Genomic DNA, 25,117 nt, shown 5'->3' with positions numbered 1-25,117 from the left:
TTAGACCACACCGGGAGCACCATGTACAGTTCTGGTCTCCATATACCTGGGTTAGACCACACTTGGAGCACCGTGCACAGTTCTGGTCTCCATATACCTGGGTTAGACCACACTTGGAGCACTGTGCACAGTTCTGGTCTCCATATACCTGGGTTAGACCACACTCGGGGCACCGTGTACAGTTCTGGTCTCCATATACCTGGGTTAGACCACACGTGGAGCACCGTGCACAGTTCTGGTCTCCATATACCTGGGTTAGACCACACCGGGAGCACTGTGTACAGTTCTGGTCTGCATAATATAAACAGGAGATAGAAGCACTGTTGAAAGTGCAAAAAAAAGCTTCACAAGAATGGTAACAGAACAGACTGAGAGATTACAGGTATCGGGAAAGATTGTAGGTATTAATTTTACAATAGAGAGGCCGTAGAGAAGACCCGATAGAGGTCTTTAAACTTAAGAGGTTATTAATACATTCAAGACTGCGATCGATAGATTGTTGGGCACGAAGGGAATTCAGTGATCGGGCGGGAAAGTGGAGCTGAGGCCAGAGATCAGCCATGATCTTGTTGACTGTTGGAGCAGAATCGAGAGGCCGAATGGCCGACTCCTGCTCCTAATAAGAACATCAGAAATAGGAGCAGGAGTCGGCCATTCGGCCCCTTGAGCCTGCTCCGCCATTTAATAAGATCTCGGCTGATCCGATCATGGACTCAGCTCCACTTCCCCGCCCACTCCCCATAACCCTTCACTCCCTTATCGCTCAAAAATCTGTCTATCTCCCGCCTTAAATATATTCAATGACCCAGCCCCCACAGCTCTCTGGGGCAGAGAATTCCACAGATTTACCACCCTCTGAGAAGAAATTCCTCCTCATTTCAGCTCCTTTGCAGCTCAAGGGACAGATCGATCGGTGTAACGTTGATAACAGCTTGATCAGTACTCAAGACTGCCCTGCACAGTGGGAATGATATTTATTGGTGTCTTGCCATTAATTTCCACTATCGAACTCTGAGAAGTAGCCGGGAGCGGTAATGAGTGGTTCCTTGCCCGCTACTAATTAATCCGGGACGAAATCAGCGTACGACACTGTCATGTATCCAGATATGTTTACCGCTTGTACTATTACACATGATGTGCCACCAGAGGGCACTGCAGTGGGAGACTTGTAGGTTACCTGTACAGGTGTGCCTGGCCCAGTATAAAAGGCAAGCCACCAGGTGTGATCCTCACTCTGGGCTAACATTAAATGCACTAAGGTCACTACAGTGCAAGTACAATACATCACCTTGTGGAGTCATTATCAGAGTACCTCATGACACAACAGACACCATCTATTCACAAGGCGACAGAAGCGATTCCACCAACCTTCGGACAAGTAGGGACGTCAAGTCTGGGCGTCAGTCTTCTGTTCGTAGCTGTAGAGGGGCACCCACAGAGAAAGCCCAACCTTAGAGGGGGGGGGAGGTGAGACAAAGCGAGAGCCCTCAGATTCCAATATCAATGTAACACTTGTGTCGAACCTCTGACCCCTAACTCCCGGACTCAAAGGGTTACAGCGATGTGAAAATGTGCAATTCTCCCAAAGCACCTCGCAGCCCCTCCGACAGTGCAGCGCTCCCTCAGTACTGCCCCTCCGACAGTGCGGCGCTCCCTCAGTACTGCCCCTCCGACAGTGCGGCACTCCCTCAGTACTGCCCCTCCGACAGTGCGGCACTCCCTCAGTACTGCCCCTCCGACAGTGCGGTGCTCCCTCAGTACTGCCCCTCCGACAGTGCGGCGCTCCCTCAGTACTGCCCCTCCGACAGTGCGGCGCTCCCTCAGTACTGCCCCTCCGACAGTGCGGCGCTCCCTCAGTACTGCCCCTCCGACAGTGCTGCGCTCCCTCAGTACTGCCCCTCCGACAGTGCGGCACTCCCTCAGTACTGACCCTCCGACAGTGCAGCGCTCCCTCAGTACTGCCTCTCCGACAGCGCAGTACGGCGCTCCCTCAGTACTGCCCCTCCGACAGTGCGGCACTCCCTCAGTACTGCCGCTCCGACAGTGTGGCACTCCCTCAGTACTGCCCCTCCAACAGTGCGGCGCTCCCTCAGTACTGCCCCTCCAACAGTGCGGCACTCCCTCAGTACTGCCCCTCCGACAGTGCGGCACTCCCTCAGTACTGCCCCTCCAACAGTGCGGCACTCCCTCGGCACTGCCCCTCCGACAGCGCAGTACGGCGCTCCCTCAGTACCGCCCCTCCGACAGTGCGGCACTCCCTCAGTACTGCCCCTCCGACAGTGCGGCACTCCCTCAGTACCGCCCCTCCGACAGTGCGGCACTCCCTCGGCACTGCCCCTCCGACAGCGCAGTACGGCGCTCCCTCAGTACCGCCCCTCCGACAGCGCGGCAGTATGCTTTCGTTCCTTACCCCTCCTTCTTCACCATCTCCTCCCTCAACATCTCGATGTCGCTCTTGCACCTTTCCACCTCCTGTGCCTTCAGGCTCTCGACTGCGAAGAAGAAGCAGCTGCGATCAAGAGGGGGTTGTGGGATCGCTCTGTGCACCGTGTGTACGGGGTGGGGAGGGGGTGAGTGGTTGGGAGCGGGGTAAGTCCAGCAACACCTTTACATTACCAGGGCAAGGCCAGTAATAAACCACCTTGCACACCAACTTAGGAAGGCCAATGAAATCTTGGCCTTTATTGCAAAGGGGATGGAGTATAAAAGCAGGGAAGTCTTGCTCCAGTTATACAGGGTATTGGTGAGGCCACACCTGGAGTACTGCGTGCAGTTTTGGTTTCCATATTTAAGAAACGATATACTTGCTTTGGAGGCAGTTCAGAGAAGGTTCACTCGGTTGATTCCGGAGATGAGGGGGTTAACTTATGAGGAAAGGTTGAGTAGGTTGGGCCTTTACTCATTGGAGTTCAGAAGAATGAGAGGTGATCTTATCGAAACGTTTAAAATTCTGACGGGTTTAGACAGGTTAGATGCAGGAAGAATGAGGAGAAACTTCTTCACCCAGAGAGTGGTGAACCTGTGGAATTCTCTACCACAGAAAGTAGTTGAGGCCAATTCACTAAATATATTCAAAAGGGAGTTAGATGAAGTCCTTACTACTCGGGGGATCAAGGGTTATGGCGAGAAAGCAGGAAGGGGGTACTGAAGTTTCATGTTCAGCCATGAACTCATTGAATGGCGGTGCAGGCTAGAAGGGCTGAATGGCCTACTCCTGCACCTATTTTCTATGTTTCTATGTTTCTATGAAACGTATAAGATTCTGAGGGGGCTCGACAAGGTGGATGCAGAGAGGATGTTTCCACTGATGGGGGAGACGAGAACTAGGGGGCATGGTCTCAGAATAAGGGGCCGCCCATTTAGAACTGAGATGAGGAGGAATTTCTTCTCTCAGAGGGTTGTAAATCTGTGGAATTCTCTGCCCCAGAGAGCTGTGGAGGCTGGGTCATTGAATATATTTAAGGTGGAGATAGACAGATTCTTGAGCGATAAGGGAGTGAAGGGTTATGGGGAGCGGGCGGGGAAGTGGAGCTGAGTCCATGATCGGATCAGCCATGATCGTATTAAATGGCGGAGCAGGCTCGAGGGGCCGAATGGCCGACTCCTGCTCCTATTTCTTGTGTTCTTGTGTCCTATTAAGAGTTGGTTTATGAACAAAGGTTTATCAATCACACTACACATTACTAGTTCATCCATTGGGCTCACAACTGCATACCTCATCGTGGATCAACCTGAAAAGTATAAAATTCATGGAAAGGTATAAAATTCTTAGGGGGGATTGACAGGATAGATACAGGAAGGGTGTTTCCCCCCCGGGCTGGGGAGTCTAGAACCAGGGGTCACACAGTCTCAGGATAAGGGGTCGGCCATTGAGGACTGAGACGAGGAGGAATTTCTTCACTCAGAGGGGTGGTGAATCTTTGGGATTCTCTGCCCCAGAGGGCTGTGGAGGCTCAGTCATTGAGTACATTCAAGGCTGAGATTTGTGGACAGTAATGGAATCAAGGGGATCGGGTGGGAATGTGGGGTTGAGGGTGAAGATCAAGCATGAAGATTGGATGGGGTCAAGATGGGACCGGGCTTTGTGTAATGACTGAAGAGGCTTGTTACTGTAAACTGCCGCAGGTATAAACCTGCTCTGACTTCATTGGTGCCCAAAGTACCCATGTGACCCGATACCCACGCTTATATACCAGTGACTGCGCACGCGCGCATGCAGCCCGATGACCTCCGACAGTGGCGCCCTCTGGTGTCTGATGACTCCAAGCCTCAATACATAACACTTTGATCGCCATTGTCAAAATCGAGGAAGACTTGCTTCCACTCCTAAAGTGAGTTCTTTGGTGGCTGAACAGTCCAATACGAGAGCCACAGTCCCTGTCACAGGTGGGACAGATAGACGTTGAGGGAAGGGGAGGGTGGGACTGATTTGCCGCACGCTCCTTCCGCTGCCTGCGCTTGGTTTCTGCACGCTCTCGGCGACGAGACTCGAGGTGCTCAGCGCCCTCCCGGGATGCACTTCCTCCACTTAGGGCGGACTGGTCTTTGGGCCCAGGGACTCCCAGGTGTCGGTGGGGGATGTTGCACTTTATCAGGGAGGCTTTGAGGGTGGTCCCTTGTAACGTTTCCTCTGCCCACCTTTGGCCCGTTTGCCCGTGAAGGAGTTCCGAGTAGAGCGCTCGCTTTGGGGAGTCTCGTGTCTGGGGGACATGCGGACAATGTGGCCCTGCCCAGCGGAGCTGGTCGAGTGTGGTCAGTGCTTCGATGCTGGGGATGTTGGCCTGGTCGAGGACGCTAACGTTGGTGCGTCTGTCCTCCCGGGGGATTTGCAGGATCTTGCGGAGACATCGTTGGTGGTATTTCTCCAGTGACGTGAGGTGTCTACTGTGCATGGTCCATGTCTCTGAGCCATACAGGAGGGCGGGTATCACTACAGCCCTGTAGACCATGAGCTGGGGGTGAGGTACCTACTGTACATGGTCCATGTCTCTGAGCCATACAGGAGGGCGGGTATCACTGCAGCCCTGTAGACCATGAGCTCGGTGGTGGATTTGAGGGCCTGGTCTTCGAACACTCTTTTCCTCAGGCGGCTGAAGGCTGCACTGGCGCACTGGAGGCGGTGTTGGATCTCGTCGCCAATTGATATTCTGCTATACTTTGATACCAATATCGCCCTTAGATGGGGAGCGACACAGATTCACCAGAATGATACCCGGTGCTGAAATGGTTAAATCCCGAGGACAGGCCGCACAGACTGCGCTTGTGTTCCCGCGAGTTTAGAAGACTAAGGGACAATCTGATCGAGGAGTTTGAGATGATTGAAGCATTCTAACTTGGAGAGGGGGGCGGCGGAGGAGATGGACCAGAATGGTCCCGGGGATGTGGGACTTCTGTGACGTGGAGGGACTGGAGAAGCTGGGGCTTGTTCTCCGTGGAGCAGAGAAGGTTAAGGGGGAGATTTGATCGAGGTGTTCAAAATCACGAGGGGTTGTGACAGAGTCAATGAGGAGAAAGTGTTCCCCGGGGGGGGGGCAGGAGGGCGGGTAACCAGAGGGACACAGATTGACGATAATCGGCGATCGAACCAGAGGGGGAGATGGGGAGAATGTTTTTAATGCAGCGAGTTGTTGTGATCGGGAACGCGCTGCCTGAAAGCTCGGTCGGAGCAGATTCAATAGTAGCTTTCAAACGGGGGAATTGGGTAAATACTGGAAGGGGGAAATGTGCCGGGGCTGTGGGGTAAAAGAGCGGGGGGGGAGTCTTGCTACAGTTATACAAGGTAATGATGAGGCCACACCTGGAGTACTGCGTGCAGTTTTGGTTTCCATATTTACGAAAGGATGTACTTGCTTTGGAGGTGTTATATATAGATATACTCTCTGTGTAGTCATTGCAGTTGCGTAAGATGGAGACTTGTTACCTGATGTACTATCAATAAGGATTACACTGTGTACATACTATGCTTACACCACTAGAGGGTGCAACTGGTGGAGACCGGAGTTTCCTGCCCCGGTGGCAGAGGCTGTCCAGCAGAGGGCACTGCGGTGGGAGACCTGAGGGTCACCTGCATAGGTGTGCAGGGCCCAGTATAAAAGGCTGCCCCACCATGCTTGTTCCTCGCTCTGGAGTTACAAATAAAGGACCGAGATCACTACAGTTTGAGTACAACACATTGCCTCATGGGGTCATTTGTAGGTACAGTATAGACATAACAGGAGGCAGTTCAGAGAAGGTTCACTCGGTTGATTCCGGGGATGAGGGGGTTGACTTATGAGGAAAGGTTGAGGAGGTTGGGCCTCTACTCATTGGAAGAATGAGAGGTGATCTTATCGAAATGTATCAGATTATGAGGGGGGCTCGACAAGGTGGATGCAGAGAGGATGTTCCCACTGATGGGGGAGACTAGAACTAGGGGGCATGGTCTTAGAATAAGGGACCGCCCATTTAAAACTGAGATGAGGAGAAATTTCTTCTCTCGGAGCGTTGTAAATCTGTGGAATTCGCTGCCTCAGAGAGCTATATTTAAGACAGAGATAGACAGTTTCTTAACCGATAAGGGGGCGGGCAGGGAAGTGGAGCTGAGTCCATGATCGGATCAGCCATGATCGTATTAAATGGCGGAGCAGGCTCGAGGGGCCGAATGGCCGACTCCTGCTCCTATTTCTTAGGTTCTTATGGGACTGATTGGAACGCTGTCACAGAGACAGGTACAGCATGGACGCGATGCGCCCGATGACCTCCTCCTGTGCATGACGTGAAGGTACGATCGTATAAGGTATGACACCATGACGTGTGAGCAGTGCAGAGGGAGAGAGGTGGAGCCTTTCGACAGAAGCACAGGGTGGAGATTCTCAATCACGACTTTCCAATCTTTGGTTGGACATCTGATAACGGTTGGGTCCCAGCAGTAATGAACGGGCTCTGATGATCCACGAGTATCGGCAATTGATACCGGCAAACCTATCCAGCCACCTTGTTCCAGGCCGTATTCGGGACAGACACACAGAGAAATTAATCCTACTCACCCTCCACTCTCCTCTCCAGAACGTCTAGTTTGCCCGTGAGCTCGGACTTCATTTCATTCACACGCAATGCTCTGAAAGAATATTGTTTGCGCAAAGTGAAATACAATTGGACTTGCATTTATATAGCGACTGGCACCACCTCAGGACATGCCAAAAGCGCCTCACAGCCAATGAAGTACTTTCGAAGTGAGGTCACTGTTGCACTGTGGGAAAGGCGGCAACCAATTTGCGCACAGCAAGCTCCCACAAACAACAGTGTGATAATGACCCAGATCACATCTGTTTTTAGTTATTGTGGTCGAGGGATAAATATTGGCCCCAGGACACCGGGGAGAACTCCCCCTGCTCTTCTTCCAAATAGTGGCCGTGGGATCTTTTACGTCCACCCGAGAGGGCAGACTGGGCCTCGGTTTAACGTCTCATCCGAAAGACGGCACCTCCAACAGTGCGGCTCTCCCTCAGTACTGCTCCTCTGACAGTGCGGGGCTCCCTGAGTACTGCCCCTCCGACAGTGCGGGGCTCCCTGAGTACTGCCCCTCCGACAAAGTGGGGCTCCCTCAGTACCGCCCCTCTGACAGTGCAGCGCTCCCTCAGTACTGCCCCTCCACCAGCGCAGTACGGCACCCCTCAGTACTGCCCCTCCGACAGAGTGGGGCTCCCTCAGTACCGCCCCTCCGACAGTGCGGCGCTCCCTCAGTACTGCCCCTCCACCAGCGCAGTACGGCACCCCTCAGTACTGCCCCTCCGACAGAGTGGGGCTCCCTCAGTACCGCCCCTCCGACAGTGCGGCGCTCCCTCAGTACTGCCCCTCCGACAGCGCAGTATGGCGCTCCCTCAGTACTGCCCCTCCGACAGTGCGGCACTCCCTCAGTACTGCCCCTCCGACAGCGCAGTACGGCACTCCCTCAGTACTGCCCCTCCGACAGCGCAGTACGGCACTCCCTCAGTACTGCCCCTCCGACAGCGCAGTACGGCGCTCCCTCAGTACTGCCCCTCCGACAGTGCGGCACTGCCTCAGTACTGCCCCTCCGACAGTGCGGCGCTCCCTCAGTACTGCCCCTCCGACAGTGCGGCACTGCCTCAGTACTGCCCCTCCGACAGCGCAGTACGGCGCTCCCTCAGTACTGCCCCTCCGACAGTGCGGCACTCCCTCAGTACTGCCCCTCCGACAGCGCAGTACGGCACTCCCTCAGTACTGCCCCTCCGACAGCGCAGTACGGCGCTCCCTCAGTACTGCCCCTCCGACAGTGCGGTGCGGCGCTCCCTCAGTACTGCCCCTCCGACAGTGCGGTGCGGCGCTCCCTCAGTACTCGATGTTAAATTCTCAATGTTCTTGTACCTTGAGAGATGTTCGGCCATCTCGGTGAAAACATTTTGCACGAGTTCCTCTTTCGCTGTGGAATGGAGAAATAAAAAGATCTGTGAGCTGAGCCAACCGAGACAGGTGTGTGTTTAATTTTACAACGTGACAATATTTGTGGCTTCCGACACAGGAAGTCAAGGTCAAGTATAACCTCGATGCAGTCTGGCCTTTAGATGCTGCAAGATAATCATATCCAGTCCACAGCCCAGACACAGGCCACTGGGCCCCACCGCTCCGTGCCGGGGTTTATGTCCCACCGCTCCGTGCCGGGGTTTATGTCCCACCGCTCCGTGCCGGGGTTTATGTTCCACACCAGCCCCCTCCCTCCCCTCTCCATCTCACCCCATCACCATATCCTTCTATTCCTTTCTCCCTCATGTGTTTATCCAGCTTCTCCTTAAATGTATCTCTGCTCCTCGCCTCGACCCCTCCCTGTGGGAGCGAGTTCCACATTCTCACCCCTCTCTGGGTAAAGAAGTTTCTCCTGAATTCCCCATTGGATTTATTAGTGACTGTCGTATATTGATGGCCCCTAGTTCTGGTCTCCCCCACAAGTGGAAACATCTTCTCTACGTCTACCCTATCGAACCCTTTCATAATCTACACACCTCCATCAGCTCACCCCTCGGCCTTCTCTTCTCCAGAGAAATGGGACCCAGCCTTTCCTGATAGTTATAACCTCTCAGTTCTGGGATCGCCCTCATAAATCTACTCTGCACCTTCTCCAGTGCCTCTATATCCTTTTTATAATATGGAGACCAGAACTGTGCACGGTGCTCCCGGTGTGGTCTAACCCAGGTATATGGAGACCAGACCTAGGACATCAGAGAGAACTCCCCTGCTCCTTTTCCAATAATGCTAGTAGGTCCTTTTACATCCACATGAGAGGATATTCGGGGGACTCAGTTTCATATCTCATCTGAAAGCCTCTAACAGTGCAGCACTCCCTCAGCACTGCCCCTCCGACAGTGCGGCACTCCCTCAGCACTGCCCCTCCGACAGTGCGGCGCTCCCTCAGTACTGCCCCTCCGACAGTGCAGCACTCCCTCAGCACTGCCCCTCCGACAGTGCGGCACTCCCTCAGTACTGCCCCTCCGACAGTGCGGTACTCCCTCAGTACTGCCCCTCCGACAGTGCGGCACTCCCTCAGTACCGCCCCTCCGACAGTGCAGCGCTCCCTCAGTACCGCCCCTCCGACAGTGCGGCACTCCCTCAGTACCGCCCCTCCGACAGTGCGGCGCTCCCTCAGCACTGCCCCTCCGACAGTGCGGCGTTCCCTCAGCACTGCCCCTCCGACAGTGCGGCGCTCCCTCAGTACTGCCCCTCCGACAGTGCGGCGCTCCCTCAGTACTGCCCCTCCGACAGTGCGGCGCTCCCTCAGCACTGCCCCTCCGACAGTGCGGCGCTCCCTCAGTACTGCCCCTCCGACAGTGCGGCGCTCCCTCAGCACTGCCCCTCCGACAGTGCGGCGCTCCCTCAGTACTGCCCCTCCGACAGTGCGGCGCTCCCTCATTACTGACCCTCCGACAGTGCGGCACTCCCTCAGTACTGCCCCTCCGACAGTGCGGCACTCCCTCAGTACTGCCCCTCCGACAGCGCAGTACGGCGCTCCCTCAGTACTGCCCCTCCGACAGTGCGGCACTCCCTCAGTACTGCCCCTCCGACAGTGCGGCACTCCTTCAGTACTGCCTCTCCGACAGTGCGGCGCTCCCTCAGTACTGCCCCTCTGACAGTACGGCGCTCCCTCAGTACTGCCCCTCCGACAGTGCGGCACTCCTTCAGTACTGCCTCTCCGACAGTGCGGCGCTCCCTCAGTACTGCCCCTCCGACAGTGCGGCGCTCCCTCAGTACTGCCCCTCCGACAGTGCGGCGCTCCCTCAGTACTGCCCATCTGACAGTGCGGTGCTCCCTCAGTACTGCTCCTCCGACAGTGCGGCGCTCCCTCAGTACTGCCCCTCTGACAGTGCGGCGCTCCCTCAGTACTGCCCCTCCGACAGTGCGGCGCTCCCTCAGTACTGCCCCTCTGACAGTGCGGTGCTCCCTCAGTACTGCCCCTCCGACAGTGCGGCGCTCCCTCAGTACTGCCCCTCTGACAGTGCGGTGCTCCCTCAGTACTGCTCCTCCGACAGTGCGGCGCTCCCTCAGTACTGCCCCTCTGACAGTGCGGTGCTCCCTCAGTACTGCCCCTCTGACAGTGCGGTGCTCCCTCAGTACTGCTCCTCCGACAGTGCGGCGCTCCCTCAGTACTGCCCCTCCGACAGTGCGGCGCTCCTTCAGTACTGCTGCTATGACAACGCTGCCTAACCTGAATACAGGCTCAACCCAAGCTCAGGCTTCAATGAATAAGCCAGGTCAGGTTCCTGTGAGCCCGTATGCCACTGTTACATTGCAATGCTCAACGTCAAGAATATATTGCTGTGAACTCCCTTACCAGTTGCCAGTGCAGATACAGCGATAACCTTGTACGGAAAACTGGAAATAAAGTAAGAATTAGAGCCAATTCCAAAATATATTTGATGATCCCCCTTTGTATATTTCTTGCTATTTAAATTATTTTTCAATCCCTTTCTCCCCAAACTCTTGAGAACTCTACCCACCAATTCAATCCCCTCCCACAACCCATGGACACTCTCCCCTACCAATGTATATACCTGCCTCTTTTTTCCAAGCAATGCGAGATCCACTGAAGTCCCCCAGGCCAGCTAAAGCTCGACTTAACCACAACAGTCAAACCTCACCGACCAATCCCTGGCCAGTCCAGTACCCTGACTCACCTCTTGGAGTTGATGGGCATATCTGGGTCAATGCCAATTGGTGTGCCATCTTGGGCTACCAACGACACTACTTCCCCTCTAGAAGTATAAGCAAGATAAGTTAGAAAGAACGACATACATTTGAATGGTAATCCTCAACACATTAACGTAAGAACATAAGAAATAGGAGCAGGAGTCGGCCATTCGGCCCCTCGAGCCTGCTCCGCCATTTAATACGATCATGGCTGATCCGATCATGGACTCAGCTCCACTTCCCTGCCCGCCCCCTTATCCCCTTATCGGTTAAGAAACCGTCTATCTCTGTCTTAAATTTATTCAATGTCCCGGCTTCCACAGCTCTCTGAGGCAGAGAATTCCACAGATTTACAGCCCTCTGAGAGAAGAAATTCCTCCTCATCTCAGTTTTAAATGGGCGGCCCCTTATTCTAAGACCATGCCCCCTAGTTCTAGTCTCCCCCATCAGTGGAAACATCCTCTCTGCATCCACCTTGTCAAGCCCCCTCATAATCTGATACGTTTCGATAAGATCACCTCTCATTCTTCTGAATTCCAATGAGTAGAGGCCCAATCTCCTCAACCTTTCCTCATAAGTCAACCCCCTCATCCCCGGAATCAACCGAGTGAACCTTCTCTGAACTGCCTCCAAAGCAAGTATATCCTTTCGTAAATATGGAAACCAAAACTGCACGCAGTACTCCAGGTGTGGCCTCACCAATACCCTGTATAACTGTAGCAAGACTTCCCTGCTTTTATACTCCATCCCCTTTGCATTAAATGGTCGGACACTGAGAAGTGTAGAGGAACAGAGGAACCTGGGAGTGCAGGTCCACAGATCCCATGAAGGTAGCAGGCCAGGTAGATAAGGTGGTTAAGAAGGCATACGGAACGCTTGCCTTTATTAGTCGAGGCATAGAATACAAGAGCAGGGAGGTTATGCTTGAACTGGTTAGGCCACAGCTGGAGTACTGCGTGCAGTTCTGGTCACCACGTTACAGGAAAGATGTGATTGCACAAGAGAGGGTGCAGAGGAGATTTACCAGGATGTTGCACTGGAGTGGGTACAGAGGAGATTTACCAGGATGTTGCACTGGAGAGGGTACAGAGGAGATTTACCAGGATGTTGCACTGGAGAGGGTACAGAGGAGATTTACCAGGATGTTGCACTGGAGAGGGTACAGAGGAGATTTACCAGGATGTTGCACTGGAGAGGGTGCAGAGGAGATTTACCAGGATGTTGCACTGGAGAGGGTACAGAGGAGATTTACCAGGATGTTGCACCAGAGACTGTACAGAGGAGATTTACCAGGATGTTGCACTGGAGAGGGTACAGAGGAGTTTTACCAGGATGTTGCACTAGAGAGGGTACAGAGGAGATTTACCAGGATGTTGCACTGGAGAGGGTACAGAGGAGATTTACCAGGATGTTGCACGAGAGAGGGTACAGAGGAGATTTACCAGGATGTTGCACTGGAGAGGGTGCAGAGGAGATTTACCAGGATGTTGCCGGGACTGGAGAATTGTAGCGATGAGAAAAGATTGGATAGGCTGGGGTTGTTTTCTTTGGAACAGAGGAGGCTGAGGGGAGACCTGATTGAGGTGTATAAAATGATGAGGGGCCTGGATAGAGTGGATAGGAAGGACCTGTTTCCCTTGGCAGAGGGGTCAACAACCAGGGGGCATAGATTGAAAGTAATTGGGGGGAGGTTTAGAGGGGATTTGAGGGGAAATGTTTTCACCCGGAGGGTGATGGGGGTCTGGGGGGAACTCACTGCCTGAAAGGGTGGTAGAGGCAGAAACCCTCACCACATTTGGATGTACACTTGAAGTGCCGTAACCTGCAGGGCTACGGACCGAGAGCTGGAAAGTGGGACTTAATGTGGTTGAACAGACCAATACGGGAACCACAGTCCCTGTCACAGGTGGGACAGATAGATGTTGAGGGAAGGGGAGGGTGGGACTGGTTTGCCGCACGCTCCTTCCACTGCCTGCGTTTGGTTTCTGCATGCTCTCGGCGACGAGACTCGAGGTGCTCAGCGCCCTCCTGGATGCACTTCCTCCACTTCGGGCGGACTGGTCTTTGGGCCCAGGGACTCCCAGGTATCGGTGGGGATGTTGCACTTTATCAGGAAGGCTTTGAGGGTGGTCCCTTGTAACGTTTCCTCTGCCCGCCTTTGGCTCGTTTGCCCGTGAAGGAGTTCCGAGTAGAGCGCTCGCTTTGGGGAGTCTCGTGTCTGGGGGACATGCGGACAATGTGGCCCTGCCCAGCGGAGCTGGTCGAGTGTGGTCAGTGCTTCGATGCTGGGGATGTTGGCCTGGTCGAGGACACTAACGTTGGTGCGTCTGTCCTCCCGGGGGATTTGCAGGATCTTGCGGAGACATCGTTGGTGGTATTTCTCCAGCGACTTGAGGTGTCTACTGTACATGGTCCATGTCTCTGAGCCATACAGGAGGGCGGGTATCACTACAGCCCTGTAGACCATGAGCTGGGGCTGAGGTACCTACTGTACATGGTCCATGTCTCTGAGCCATACAGGAGGGCGGGTATCACTACAGCCCTGTAGTCCGTGAGCTTGGTGACAGTTTTGAGGGCATGGCATGCGAATGATGTGGCCTGCCCAGCGGAGCTGATCGAGTGTGGTCACTGTTGTAATGTAGCAAACGTGGTAGCGAATCTGCGCACAGCAAGCTCCCACCGACAACGACGTGATAATGACCCAGACCAGCTGTGCTTTGCAGTCAATTGCCGATTGCTGCTGTGTTAACACCCTCTGCGGATTTGAAAGCTTTTCTCGATCACTCGCTCGCATGGACTTGCAGTGATCTCAGCTAAAAATTGATTGATACAAGCTTTGGAATTAAGCTGGACAATTAAGGAAACTAAACTGACTTGATGCATAGCAACAATGGAGGTGTTTAGGTGAGACCCTGAACACGATTGACCAGGGTGGGGAAAACAACCACTGGAGCTGTCGAACCTGTAAAAAGACCGGACAACAAAGGACCCCCACAGAATTTTTGCATAACAGCAATCAGCAGAAGGAAATATCTTTTGCATTGTCGACTCCGCGTGCAATTTAAGTAGCCATTCCAAATCATCACCAAACCGTTAAAGGGATCGACAATCGAATTTCGCTCCAGGGGGACGCTTATTCAAAACCTGGATATAAATCGATGGACACAGACACACAAGCAGGTGAAGCAGAGGCAGCAGCAAGAACACATGAAGAAACAGCGAGCAGGCAACAGAGGAAAATTGGCAGAAGGAGCACCAACCGGTCATGGAACCAATGGCAACGAACCGACAATAGCGACAGCCAGGAATGGCGACTGTATGTCTTCAGTCGGTTTCCCTCAGACGTCTAGTCCTGTAGTTTTTGGTCGGTTTCTTTTGCGTAATGAAACTGAACACTGGGTTAAGCCTAAAATTTTGTCCCACGTGTTGTCCTTTCCCACTATAAGTTCCGAGGTTTAAGCATCAGAGTAAAGTGACCAACAAACACCCTACCGACATCAATAAGAACATAACAAATAGAAGCAGGAATAGGCCAGACGGCCCCTCGAGCCTGCACAGGGGATGGAGTATAAAAGCAGGGAAGTCTTGCTCCAGTTATACAGGGTGTTGGTGAGGCCACACCTGGAGTAATGCGTGCAGTTTTGGTCTCCGTATTTACGAAAGGATATACTTGCTTTGGAGGCAGTTCAGAGAAGGTTCACTCAGTTGATTCCGGGGATGAGGGGGTTGACTTATGAGGAAAGGTTGAGTAGGTTGGGCCTCTGCTCATTGGAGTTCAGAAGAATGAGAGGCGATCTTATTAGATTATGAGGGGGCTCGACAAGGTGGATGCAGAGAGGATGTTTCCACTGATGGGGGAGACTAGAACTAGGGGGCATGGTCTTAGAATAAGTGGCCGCCCATTTAAAACTGAGATGAGGAGGAATTTCTTCTCTCAGAGGGTTGTAAATCTGTGGAATTCGCTGCCTCAGAGAGCTGTGGAAGCCGGGACATTGAATAAATTTAAGACAGAGATAGACAGTTTCTTAACCGATAAGGGGATAAGGGGACGGGCAGGGAAGTGGAGCTGAGTCCATGATCGGATCAGCCATGATGGTATTAAATGGCGGAGCAGGCTCGAGGGGCCGAATGGCTGACTCCTGCTCCTATTTCTTATGTTCTTATGATTGAGTAAGAAAAAAGCAGCACCCTCTCTGCATTTACAGCATACGATATACAGCAACAACTTACGTTTATAAAGCACCTTTAACTTAGTGAAATGTTTCCCAGGAACGTTATCAATATTTGACACCGAGCCACATCAGGAGATATTAGGACAGGCGACCAAAAGCTGGGTCGAAGACGTCAGTTTTATGGAGCGTCTTAAAGGAGGAGAGAGAGGTGGAGAGGTTCAGGGAGGGAGTTCCAGAGCTTGGGGCCCAGGCAGCTGAAGGCACGGCCACCGATGGTGGAGCGATGGGAATCGGGGGATGGGCAAGAGGGCAGAATTGGAGGAACGCAGAGATCTGGGAGGGGTGTAGGGGCTGGAGGGGGTTACAGAGATAGGGAGGTGTGTAGGGGCTGGAGGAGGTTACAGAGATAGGGAGGGGTTTTGGGGCTGGAGGAAGTTACAGAGATAGGGAGGGGTGTAGGGGCTGGAGGGAGTTACAGAGATAGGGAGGGGTGTCGGGGCTGGAGGAGGTTACTGAGATAGGGAGAGGTGTAGGTGCTGGGGGTGGTTACAGAGATAGGGAGGGTTGTAGGGGCTGGAGGAGGTTACAGAGATAGGGAGGGGTGTAGAGGCTGGAGGAGGTTACAGAGATAGGGAGGGTTGTAGGTGCTGGAGGAGGTTACAGAGATAGGTAGGGGTGTAGTGGCTGGAGGAGGTTACAGAGATAGGGAGGGGTGCAGGGGCTGGAAGGGGTGCAGAGATAGGGAGGTGTGTAGGGGCTGGAGGAGGTTACAGAGATAGGGAGGGGTGTAGGGGCTGGAGGGGGTTACAGAGATAGGGAGGGGTGTCGGGGCTGGAGGTGGTTACAGAGCTAGGGAGGGGTGTAGGGGCTGGACGGTTACAGAGATAGTGAGGGGTGTAGGGGCTGGAGGAAGTTACAGAGATAGGGAGGGGTGTAGGGGCTGGAGGCGGTTACAGAGATAGCGGGGGGTGTAGGGGCTGGAGGAGGTTACAGAGATAGGGAGGTGTGTAGGGGCTGGAGGCGGTTACAGAGCTCAGGAGGGGTGTAGAGGCTGGAGGAGGTGACAGAGATAGGGAGGTGTGTAGGGACTGGAGGGGGTTACAGAGATAGGGAGGGGTGTAGAGGCTGGAGGAGGTTACAGAGATAGGGAGTGGTGTATGGGCTGGAGGAGGTTACAGAGATAGGGAGCGGTGTAGAGGCTGGAGGAGGTTACAGAGATAGGGAGGGGTGTAGGAGCTGGAGGTGATTAGAGAGAAACGGAGGGGTGTAGGGGCTGGAGGTGGTTACAGAGATAGGGAGGGGTGTAGGGGCTGGAGGAGGTTACAGAGATAGCGGGGGGTGTAGGGGCTGGAGGAGGTTACAGAGATAGGGAGGTGTGTAGGGGCTGGAGGCGGTTACAGAGCTCAGGAGGGGTGTAGAGGCTGGAGGAGGTTACAGGGATAGGGAGGTGTGTAGGGACTGGAGGAGGTTACAGAGATAGGGAGGGGTGTAGAGGCTGGAGGAGGTTACAGAGATAGGGAGCGGTGTAGAGGCTGGAGGAAGTTACAGAGATAGGGAGGGGTGTAGAGGCTGGAGGAGGTTACAGAGATAGGGAGATGTGTAGGGACTGGAGGAGGTTACAGAGATAGGGAGGGGTGTAGAGGCTGGAGGAGGTTACAGAGATAGGGAGGGGTGTAGGTACTGGAGGAGGTTACAGAGATAGGGAGGGGTGTAGGAGCTGGAGGTGGTTACAGAGATAGGGAGCGGTGTAGAGGCTGGAGGAAGTTACAGAGATAGGGAGGGGTGTATGGACTGGAGGAGGTTACAGAGATAGGGAGGGGTGTATGGACTGGAGGAGGTTACAGAGATAGGGAGGGGTGTAGAGGCTGGAGGAGGTTACAGAGATAGGGAGGGGTGTAGGTACTGGAGGAGGTTACAGAGATAGGGAGGGGTGTAGGGGCTGGAGGTGGTTACAGAGATAGGGAGAGGTGTAGGGGCTGGAGGAGGTTACAGAGATAGGGAGGGGTGTAGGGGCTGGAGGTGGTTACAGAGATAGGGAGGGGTGTAGGGGCTGGAGGAGGTTACAGAGATAGGAAGGGGTGTAGGGGCTGGAGGAGGTTACAGAGATAGGGAGGGGTGTAGGGGCTGGAGGAGGTTACAGAGATAGGGAGGGGTGTAGGGGCTGGAGGTGGTTACAGAGATAGGGAGGGGTGTAGGGGCTGGAGGAGGTTACAGAGATAGGGAGGGGTGTAGGGGCTGGAGGAAGTTACAGAGATAGGGAGGGGTGTAGGTACTGGAGGAAGTTACAGAGATAGGGAGGGGTGTAGGGGCTGGAGGAGGTTACAGAGATAGGGAGGGGTGTAGGGGCTGGAGGAGGTTACAGAGATAGGGAGGGGTGTAGCGGCTGGAGGAGGTTACAGAGATAGGGAGGGGTGTAGGGGCTGGAGGTGGTTACAGAGATAGGGAGGGGTGTAGGGGCTGGAGGAGGTTACAGAGATAGGGAGGGGTGTAGGGGCTGGAGGAGGTTACAGAGATAGGGAGGGTCTAGGGGCTGGAGGAGGTTACAGAGATAGGGAGGGTGTAGGGGCTGGAGGGGGTTACAGAGATAGGGAGGGGTGTAGGGGCTAGAGGAGGTTACAGAGATAGGGAGGGGTATAGGGGCTGGAGGAGGTTACAGAGATAGGGAGGGGTATAGGGGCTGGAGGAGGTTACAGAGATAGGGAGGGGTATAGGGGCTGGAGGAGGTTACAGAGATAGGGAGGGGGCGAGGTGGGATTTGAACACGAGGATGAGAATTTTGAAGTCGATGCATTGCCGGACAGGGAGCCAATGTCGGTCAGCGAGCACGGAGGGGGGGATGGGTGAGTGGGACTGGATACGCGGGCACATGGACAGCAGTCACTTATTTGGTCAGAGTTCCAGAAGGTTCTTTACGTCAACACAGGTTATTCGATCGAGGTTGACTGACCTTAGGACACCAGCAGCTGTACACACGAGGTCACGGACATCGGTAGGGCTGGAGAGGTGTGTGAAAATCACCTGTAATGAAGATCAGAGGACTGTTTCAAAGGAGCGAAGAACTCAAACAAGAACCTGTATTCATATAGCGCCTGTAATGTAGTGAAAGATCCCAAGGTGTTGCACAGGAGCGTTGTAAGACAAAGAATTTGACACCGAGCCGAATAAGGAGATATCAGAGCAGGTGACCAAAAGCTTGGTCAAAGAGGTCGGTTTTAAGGAGCGTCTTGAAGGAGGAGAGAGAGGTAGAGAGGCGGAGAGGTTTAGGGAGGGAGTTCCAGAGCTTGGGGCCCAGGCAACAGAAGGCACGGCCACCGATGGTGGAGCGATTCTAATCAAGAGGGCAGAATTAGAGGAATGCAGAGATCTCCGGGGGTGTGGGGGGGGGGGGTGGGGGGCAGGGGTTGTGGGGCTGGGGGAGGTTACAGAGATAGGGAGGGGTGTAGGGGCTGGAGGAGGTTACAGAGATAGGGAGTGGTGTAGGGGCTGGAGGAGGTTACAGAGATAGGGAGGGGTGCAGGGGCTGGAGGGGGCTACAGAGAGTGGGAGGGGTGTAGGGGCTGGAGGAGGTTACAGAGATAGGGAGGGGTGTAGGGGCTGGAGGAGGTTACAGACATAGGGAGGGGTGTAGGGTCTGGAGGAGGTTACAGAGATAGGGAGGGGTGTAGGGGCTGGAGGAGGTTACAGAGATAGGGAGGGGTGTAGGGTCTGGAGGGAGTTACAGAGATAGGGAGTGGTGTAGGGGCTGGAGGAGGTTACAGAGATAGGGAGGGGTGTAGGGGCTGGAGGAGGTTACAGAGATAGGGAGGGGTGTAGGGGCTGGAGGAGGTTACAGAGATAGGGAGGGGTGTCGGGGCTGGAGGAGGTTACAGAGATAGGGAGGAGTGTAGGGGCTGGAGGAGATTACAGAGAAATAGGAGGGGTGCAGGGGCTGGGGGAGGTTACAGAGATAGGGAGGGTTGTAGGGGCTGGAGGGAGTTACAGAGATGGAGAGGAGCGTAGGGGTTGGAGGAGGTTACAGAGATAGGGAGGCGTGTAGGATCTGGAGGAATTTACAGAGATAGGGAGTAGTGTAGGGGCTAAAGGAGGTTACAGAGATAGGGAGGAGTGTAGGGGCTGGAGGAGATTACAGAGAAATAGGAGGGGTGCAGGGGCTGGATGAGGTTACAGAGATAGGGAGGGGTGTTGGGGCTGGATGAGGTGACAGAGATAGGGAGGGTTGTAGGGGCTGGAGGAGGTTACAGAGATAGGGAGGGCTGTAGGGGCTGGAGGAGGTTACAGAGATAGGGAGGGGGATGAAGGCCATGGATGGATTTGAAAACAAGGATGAGAATTTTGAAATCGAGGCGTTGCCGGACCGGGAGCCAATGAAGGTCAGCGAGCACAGGGGGTGATGGGTGAGTGGGACTGGGTGCGAGTTAGGACACGGGTGCAGTGAGCACAGGGGGTGATGGGTGAGCGGGACTGGGTGTGAGTTAGGACACGGGGCAGTGAGCACAGGGGGTGATGGGAGAGTGGGACTCGGTGCGAGTTAGGACACGGGGCAGTGAGCACAGGGGGTGATGGGTGAGTGGGACTGGGTGCGAATTAGGACATGGGGCAGTGAGCACAGGGTGTGATGGGTGAGCGGGACTCGGTGCGAGTTAGGATACGGGGGCAGTGAGCACAGGAGGTGATGGGTGAGTGGGACTGGGTGTGAGTTAGGACATGGGTCAGTGAGCACAGGGGGTGATGGGTGAGCGGGACTCGGTGCGAGTTAGGACATGGGTCAGTGAGCACAGGGGGTGATGGGTGAGTGGGACTCGGTGCGAGTTAGGACACGGGGGCAGTGAGCACAGAGGGTGATGGGTGAGCGGGACTCGGTGCGTGTTAGGACACGGGGGCAGTGAGCACAGGGGGTGATGGGTGAGTGGGACTCGGTGCGAGTTAGGACACGGGGCAGTGAGCACAGGGGGTGATGGGTGAGCGGGACTCGGTGCGAGTTAGGACACGGGGGCAGTGAGCACAGGGGGTGATGGGTGAGCGGGACTCGGTGCGAGTTAGGATACGGGGGCAGTGAGCACAGTGGGTGATGGGTGAGCGGGACTCGGTGCGAGTTAGGACATGGGTCAGTGAGCACAGGGGGTGATGGGTGAGTGGGACTCGGTGCGTGTTAGGACACGGGGGCAGTGAGCACAGGGGCTGATGGGTGAGTGGGACTCGGTGCGTGTTAGGACACGGGGGCAGTGAGCACAGGGGGTGATGGGTGATGTGAGTTACTCTGTGGGTATGTGGCCGGAAGCTCATTTCAGTTAATTTCTCTAGCTCTGCAACTTTCGATTGGTTCGTAGACTCTCTCACTGGGGACTGAACTGTACTGGGCAGGTGTGTGACAGAAACTGAAGGAAGTAACGATTCAGTGATACAGAGATTATTGTTTTTAGCTACTTTGCTTTTTTTTTAGCATATTTTAGCGATGAGGAAAGATTGGAGAGGCTGGGGTTGTTTGCTTTGGAACAGAGGAGGCTGAGGGGAGACCTGATTGAGGTGTATAAAATGATGAGGGGCCTGGATAGAGTGGATAGGACGGACCTGTTTCCCTTGGCAGAGGGGTCAACAACCAGGGGGCGTGGATTGAAAGTAATTGGGCGGGAGGTTTAGAGGGGGTTTGAGGCGAAATGTCTTCACCCAGAGGGTGGTGGGGGTCTGGGGGGGAACTCACTGCCTGAAAGAGTGGTAGAGGCAGAAACCCTCACCACATTTGGATGTACACTTGAAGTGCTGTAACCTGCAGGGCTACGGACCCAGAGCTGGAAAGTAGGATTAGGCTGAGTAGCTCTTTGTCGGACAGTGTAGAGGGAGCTTTACTCTGTATCTAACCCCCTGTACCTGCCCTGGGAGTGTTTGATGGGACAGTGTAGAGGGAGCTTTACTCTGTATCTAACCCCCTGTACCTGCCCTGGGAGTGTTTGATGGGACAGTGTAGAGGGAGCTTTACTCTGTATCTAACCCCCTGTATCTGCCCTGGGAGCGTTTGATGGGACAGTGTCGAGGGAGCTTTACTCTGTATCTAACTCCGTGCTGTACTTGCCCTGGGAGTGTTTGATGGGACAGTGTAGAGGGAGCTTTATCCTGTATCTAACCCCCTGTACCTGCCCTGGGAGTGTTTGATGGGACAGTGTAGAGGGAGCTTTACTCTGTATCTAACCGCCTGTATCTGCCCTGGGAGTGTTTGATGGGACATTGTAGATGGAGCTTTACTCTGTATCTAACCGCCTGTATCTGCCCTGGGAGTGTTTGATGGGACATTGTAGATGGAGCTTTACTCTGTATCTAACCCCCTGTACCTGCCCTGGGAGTGTTTGATGAGACAGTGTAGAGGGAGCTTTACTCTGTATCTAACCCCGTGCTGTTGCTGAACTGGGAGTGTTTGACGTGACAGTGTAGAGGGAGCTTTACTCTGTATCTAACCCACTGTACCTGCCCTGGGAGTGTTTGATGGGACAGTGTAGAGGGAGCTTTACTCTGTATCTAACCCCCTGTACCTGCCCTGGGAGTATTTGATGGGACAGTGTAGAGGGAGCTTTACTCTGTATCTAACCCCCTGTACCTGCCCTGGGAGTGTTTGATGGGACAGTGTAGAGGGAGCTTTACTCTGTATCTAACCCCCTGTACCTGCCCTGGGAGTGTTTGATGGGACAGTGTAGAGGGAGCTTTACTCTGTATCTAACCCCCTGTACCTGCCCTGGGAGTGTTTGATGGGACAGTGTAGAGGGAGCTTTACTCTGTATCTAACCCCCTGTACCTGCCCTGGGAGTGTTTGATGGGACAGTGTAGAGGGAGCTTTACTCTGTATCTAACCCCCTGTACCTGCCCTGGGAGTGTTTGATGGGACAGTGTAGAGGGAGCTTTACTCTGTATCTAACCCACTGTACCTGCCCTGGGAGTGTTTGATGCGACAGTGTAGAGGGAGCTTTACTCTATAAAACAGTTTTTACTATACAGCACAGTCAGAAAATACTTTTAAAGACTATTTATAGATTGTGGTAGAGTGCTCGTAAGTCATCAGGTGATAAGAATCAACAACGGAAAGTTCTAGAACAAGTCAGGTTGATTTGTGATCTAAGAGATAATTTCAAACACTCCTGACTCACTTTGCAATCCACTCCTGTGAACATGTATTTGACAAAGCTCATTAAAAGCTGCATTTCCTGAGTATGAAGATTAAATTGCTGATTACTTTTGTAAGGAACGAGAGATATAATTGTGGATCCTTATCAAAAGTGCAATTAACCTCACTGAAGGTCAAACACCACCTCGATAATCAAGGCACATTTTTTCTATCCTATAGCGGCATCAAACACTCCCAGAGCAGGTACAGGGGGTTAGATACAGAGTAAAGCTCCCTTTACACTGTCCCATCAAACACTCCCAGGGCAGGTACAGGGGGTTAGATACAGAGTAAAGCTCCCTCTACACTGTCCCATCAAACACTCCCAGGGCAGGTACAGGGGTTAGATACAGAGTAAAGCTCCCTCTACACTGTCCCATCAAACACTCCCAGGGCAGGTACAGGAGATTAGACACAGAGTAAAGCTCCCTCGACACTGTCCCATCAAACACTCCCAGGGCAGGTACAGGGGGTTAGATACAGAGTAAAGCTCCCTCTACACTGTCCCATCAAACACTCCCAGGGCAGGTACAGGGGGTTAGATACAGAGTAAAGCTCCCTCTACATTGTCCCATCAAACACTCCCAGGGCAGGTACAGGGGGTTAGATACAGAGTAAAGCTCCCTCTACACTGTCCCATCAAACACTCCCAGGGCAGGTACAGGAGATTAGACACAGAGTAAAGCTCCCTCTACACTGTCCCATCAAACACTCCCAGGGCAGGTACAGGGGGTTAGATACAGAGTAAAGCTCCCTCTACACTGTCCCATCAAACACTCCCAGGGCAGGTACAGGGGGTTAGATACAGAGTAAAGCTCCCTCTACACTGTCCCATCAAACACTCCCAGGGCAGGTACAGGAGATTAGATACAGAGTAAAGCTCCCTCTACACTGTCCCATCAAACACTCCCAGGGCAGGTACAGGAGATTAGACACAGAGTAAAGCTCCCTCTACACTGTTTGCCGAACACTGCCAGGGGCAGGTACAACCCTGGAATGCACAGTTCCAAGCTGGTTTCTCAAATCCTCGTGGTGATTTCGGGTGCTGGAATGATACAAACTCCTCAGTGGTCGGCTGAGACTGTCAGACGGTGTGTTGGGACAATGACGGCCAACGTTAGCAATGCTCACCGGCCCCCACACCCCCCGCCCCAGAATGAACCCACCTTGCGGATCGATCCCTCGATGTCCAGGTGAATGACCTTGGGCTGGGGGGCCGAGGAAGCTGTGCCCATGGTGTGCGAAGGATCCCAAGGGGCGGTGTGCGGGACTCGCTTCCTCGTCGGGGGTCCCAGGGCAGGGCTGTTGGCGGGTCGATGGGGGGGGGGGGCGAGGGAGTCCGGCAGAGCTCGCCTCGGTGTCCGCTCACAGGGTCTGCGTTTCGCGTCTCTCTGTCTCTCTCTCTCTGTCTCTCTCTCTCAGTCCTTCACACTCTTCAACTAAGGAGGCGGACTCAACGTCACAGTGGCTTAGGGCTCGTTTCCTTGGCAACGTTACCATCGCCTGGGATGGCTAGGGAGTGAATTAATTTCCTCTCGAAATATAAGTGCTCACTAATTTGCTCTTTGCGTTTTAAGGGTGTTTGTGTGTGTGTATGACGTGATGACTGTTTCCAATCAGCGATTCATTTAGAATTCCTCTCCAGCGATGTATAGAATAAGAACAAAAGCGGTTTTGGCTGACAGAGGTGGGACTGTCAGCTGTGAGGAGGTCACAAAGCGTGTACAAAGCGGGCACAGACCGTTGTCAGCTGTGTCAGCCATGGCTTAGTGGGTAGAACTCTCGCCTGGCAGTCAGGAGGCTGTGAGTTCCAGACGCACTCCAGGCTGACGCACCCAGTGCAGTGCTGAGGGAGCGCCGGACTGCGCTGGCGGAGGGGCAGGACTGAGGGAGTAAAGCTCCCTCTACACTGTCCCATCACACACTCCCAGGGCAGGTACAGGGGGTTAGATACAGAGTAAAGCTCCCTCTACACTGTCCCATCACACACTCCCAGGGCAGGTACAGGGGGTTAGATACAGAGTAAAGCTCCCTCTACACTGTCCCAACAAACACTCCCAGGGCAGGTACAGGGGGTTAGATACAGAGTAAAGCTCCCTCTACACTGTCCCATCAAACACTCCCAGGGCAGGTACAGGGGGTTAGATACAGAGTAAAGCTCCCTCTACACTGTCCCATCAAACACTCCCAGGGCAGGTACAGGGGGTTAGATACAGAGTAAAGCTCCCTCTACACTGTCCCATCAAACACTCCCAGGGCAGGTACAGTGGGTTAGATACAGAGTAAAGCTCTCTTCTCCTGAGTCTTTCTGTTGGGGAATTAAAAGACTTTGATATTTACTTCCTGACATCCCCAGATGGAGCTAATTAAATCTGTGTTTGAAATAAATGCATGGTTGCTCAGAGGACAGTCAAATCAAAACCGTCCCATCTATTTTCCATTCCACTTTCATGTTGGCACTGAGCGGAATTAGATTTCCATCGGATAAAAGGAACTAATGAGAACCAACCGAGAATAGGAAATGAGAAATTATGTCCGTTGTTGTGACATGTTCCTGCTTGACTCAGAATACAACTCCAACTCATTCAGCCCCTCGAGCCTGTTACACAGGAACAGGAGGAGG

At 53.8% G+C, this 25,117-nt stretch overlaps 1 protein-coding gene across 1 annotated transcript in view; it reads right to left on the bottom strand.

The window, feature by feature from the left end:
• Nucleotides 1-23,729, bottom strand: part of LOC139240373 (high affinity cGMP-specific 3',5'-cyclic phosphodiesterase 9A-like) — a 54,949-nt gene extending 31,220 nt beyond the window's left edge. The window contains exons 1-7 of the mRNA XM_070868844.1: nt 23,661-23,729; nt 18,295-18,365; nt 11,163-11,240; nt 10,820-10,860; nt 8,365-8,419; nt 7,026-7,096; nt 2,425-2,492 (exon numbers count right to left, since the gene is read on the bottom strand). Coding sequence (XP_070724945.1) covers nt 2,425-2,492; nt 7,026-7,096; nt 8,365-8,419; nt 10,820-10,860; nt 11,163-11,240; nt 18,295-18,365; nt 23,661-23,729 — 453 coding nt within the window. The remainder of the gene's footprint in view (nt 1-2,424; nt 2,493-7,025; nt 7,097-8,364; nt 8,420-10,819; nt 10,861-11,162; nt 11,241-18,294; nt 18,366-23,660) is intronic.
• Nucleotides 23,730-25,117: the final 1,388 nt, after the last annotated feature.

Source organism: Pristiophorus japonicus, chromosome 31 (assembly GCF_044704955.1).
Source record: "Pristiophorus japonicus isolate sPriJap1 chromosome 31, sPriJap1.hap1, whole genome shotgun sequence".
NCBI classification, from domain to species: domain Eukaryota; kingdom Metazoa; phylum Chordata; class Chondrichthyes; family Pristiophoridae; genus Pristiophorus; species Pristiophorus japonicus.
This window is presented reverse-complemented; position numbering and strand designations above follow the sequence as displayed.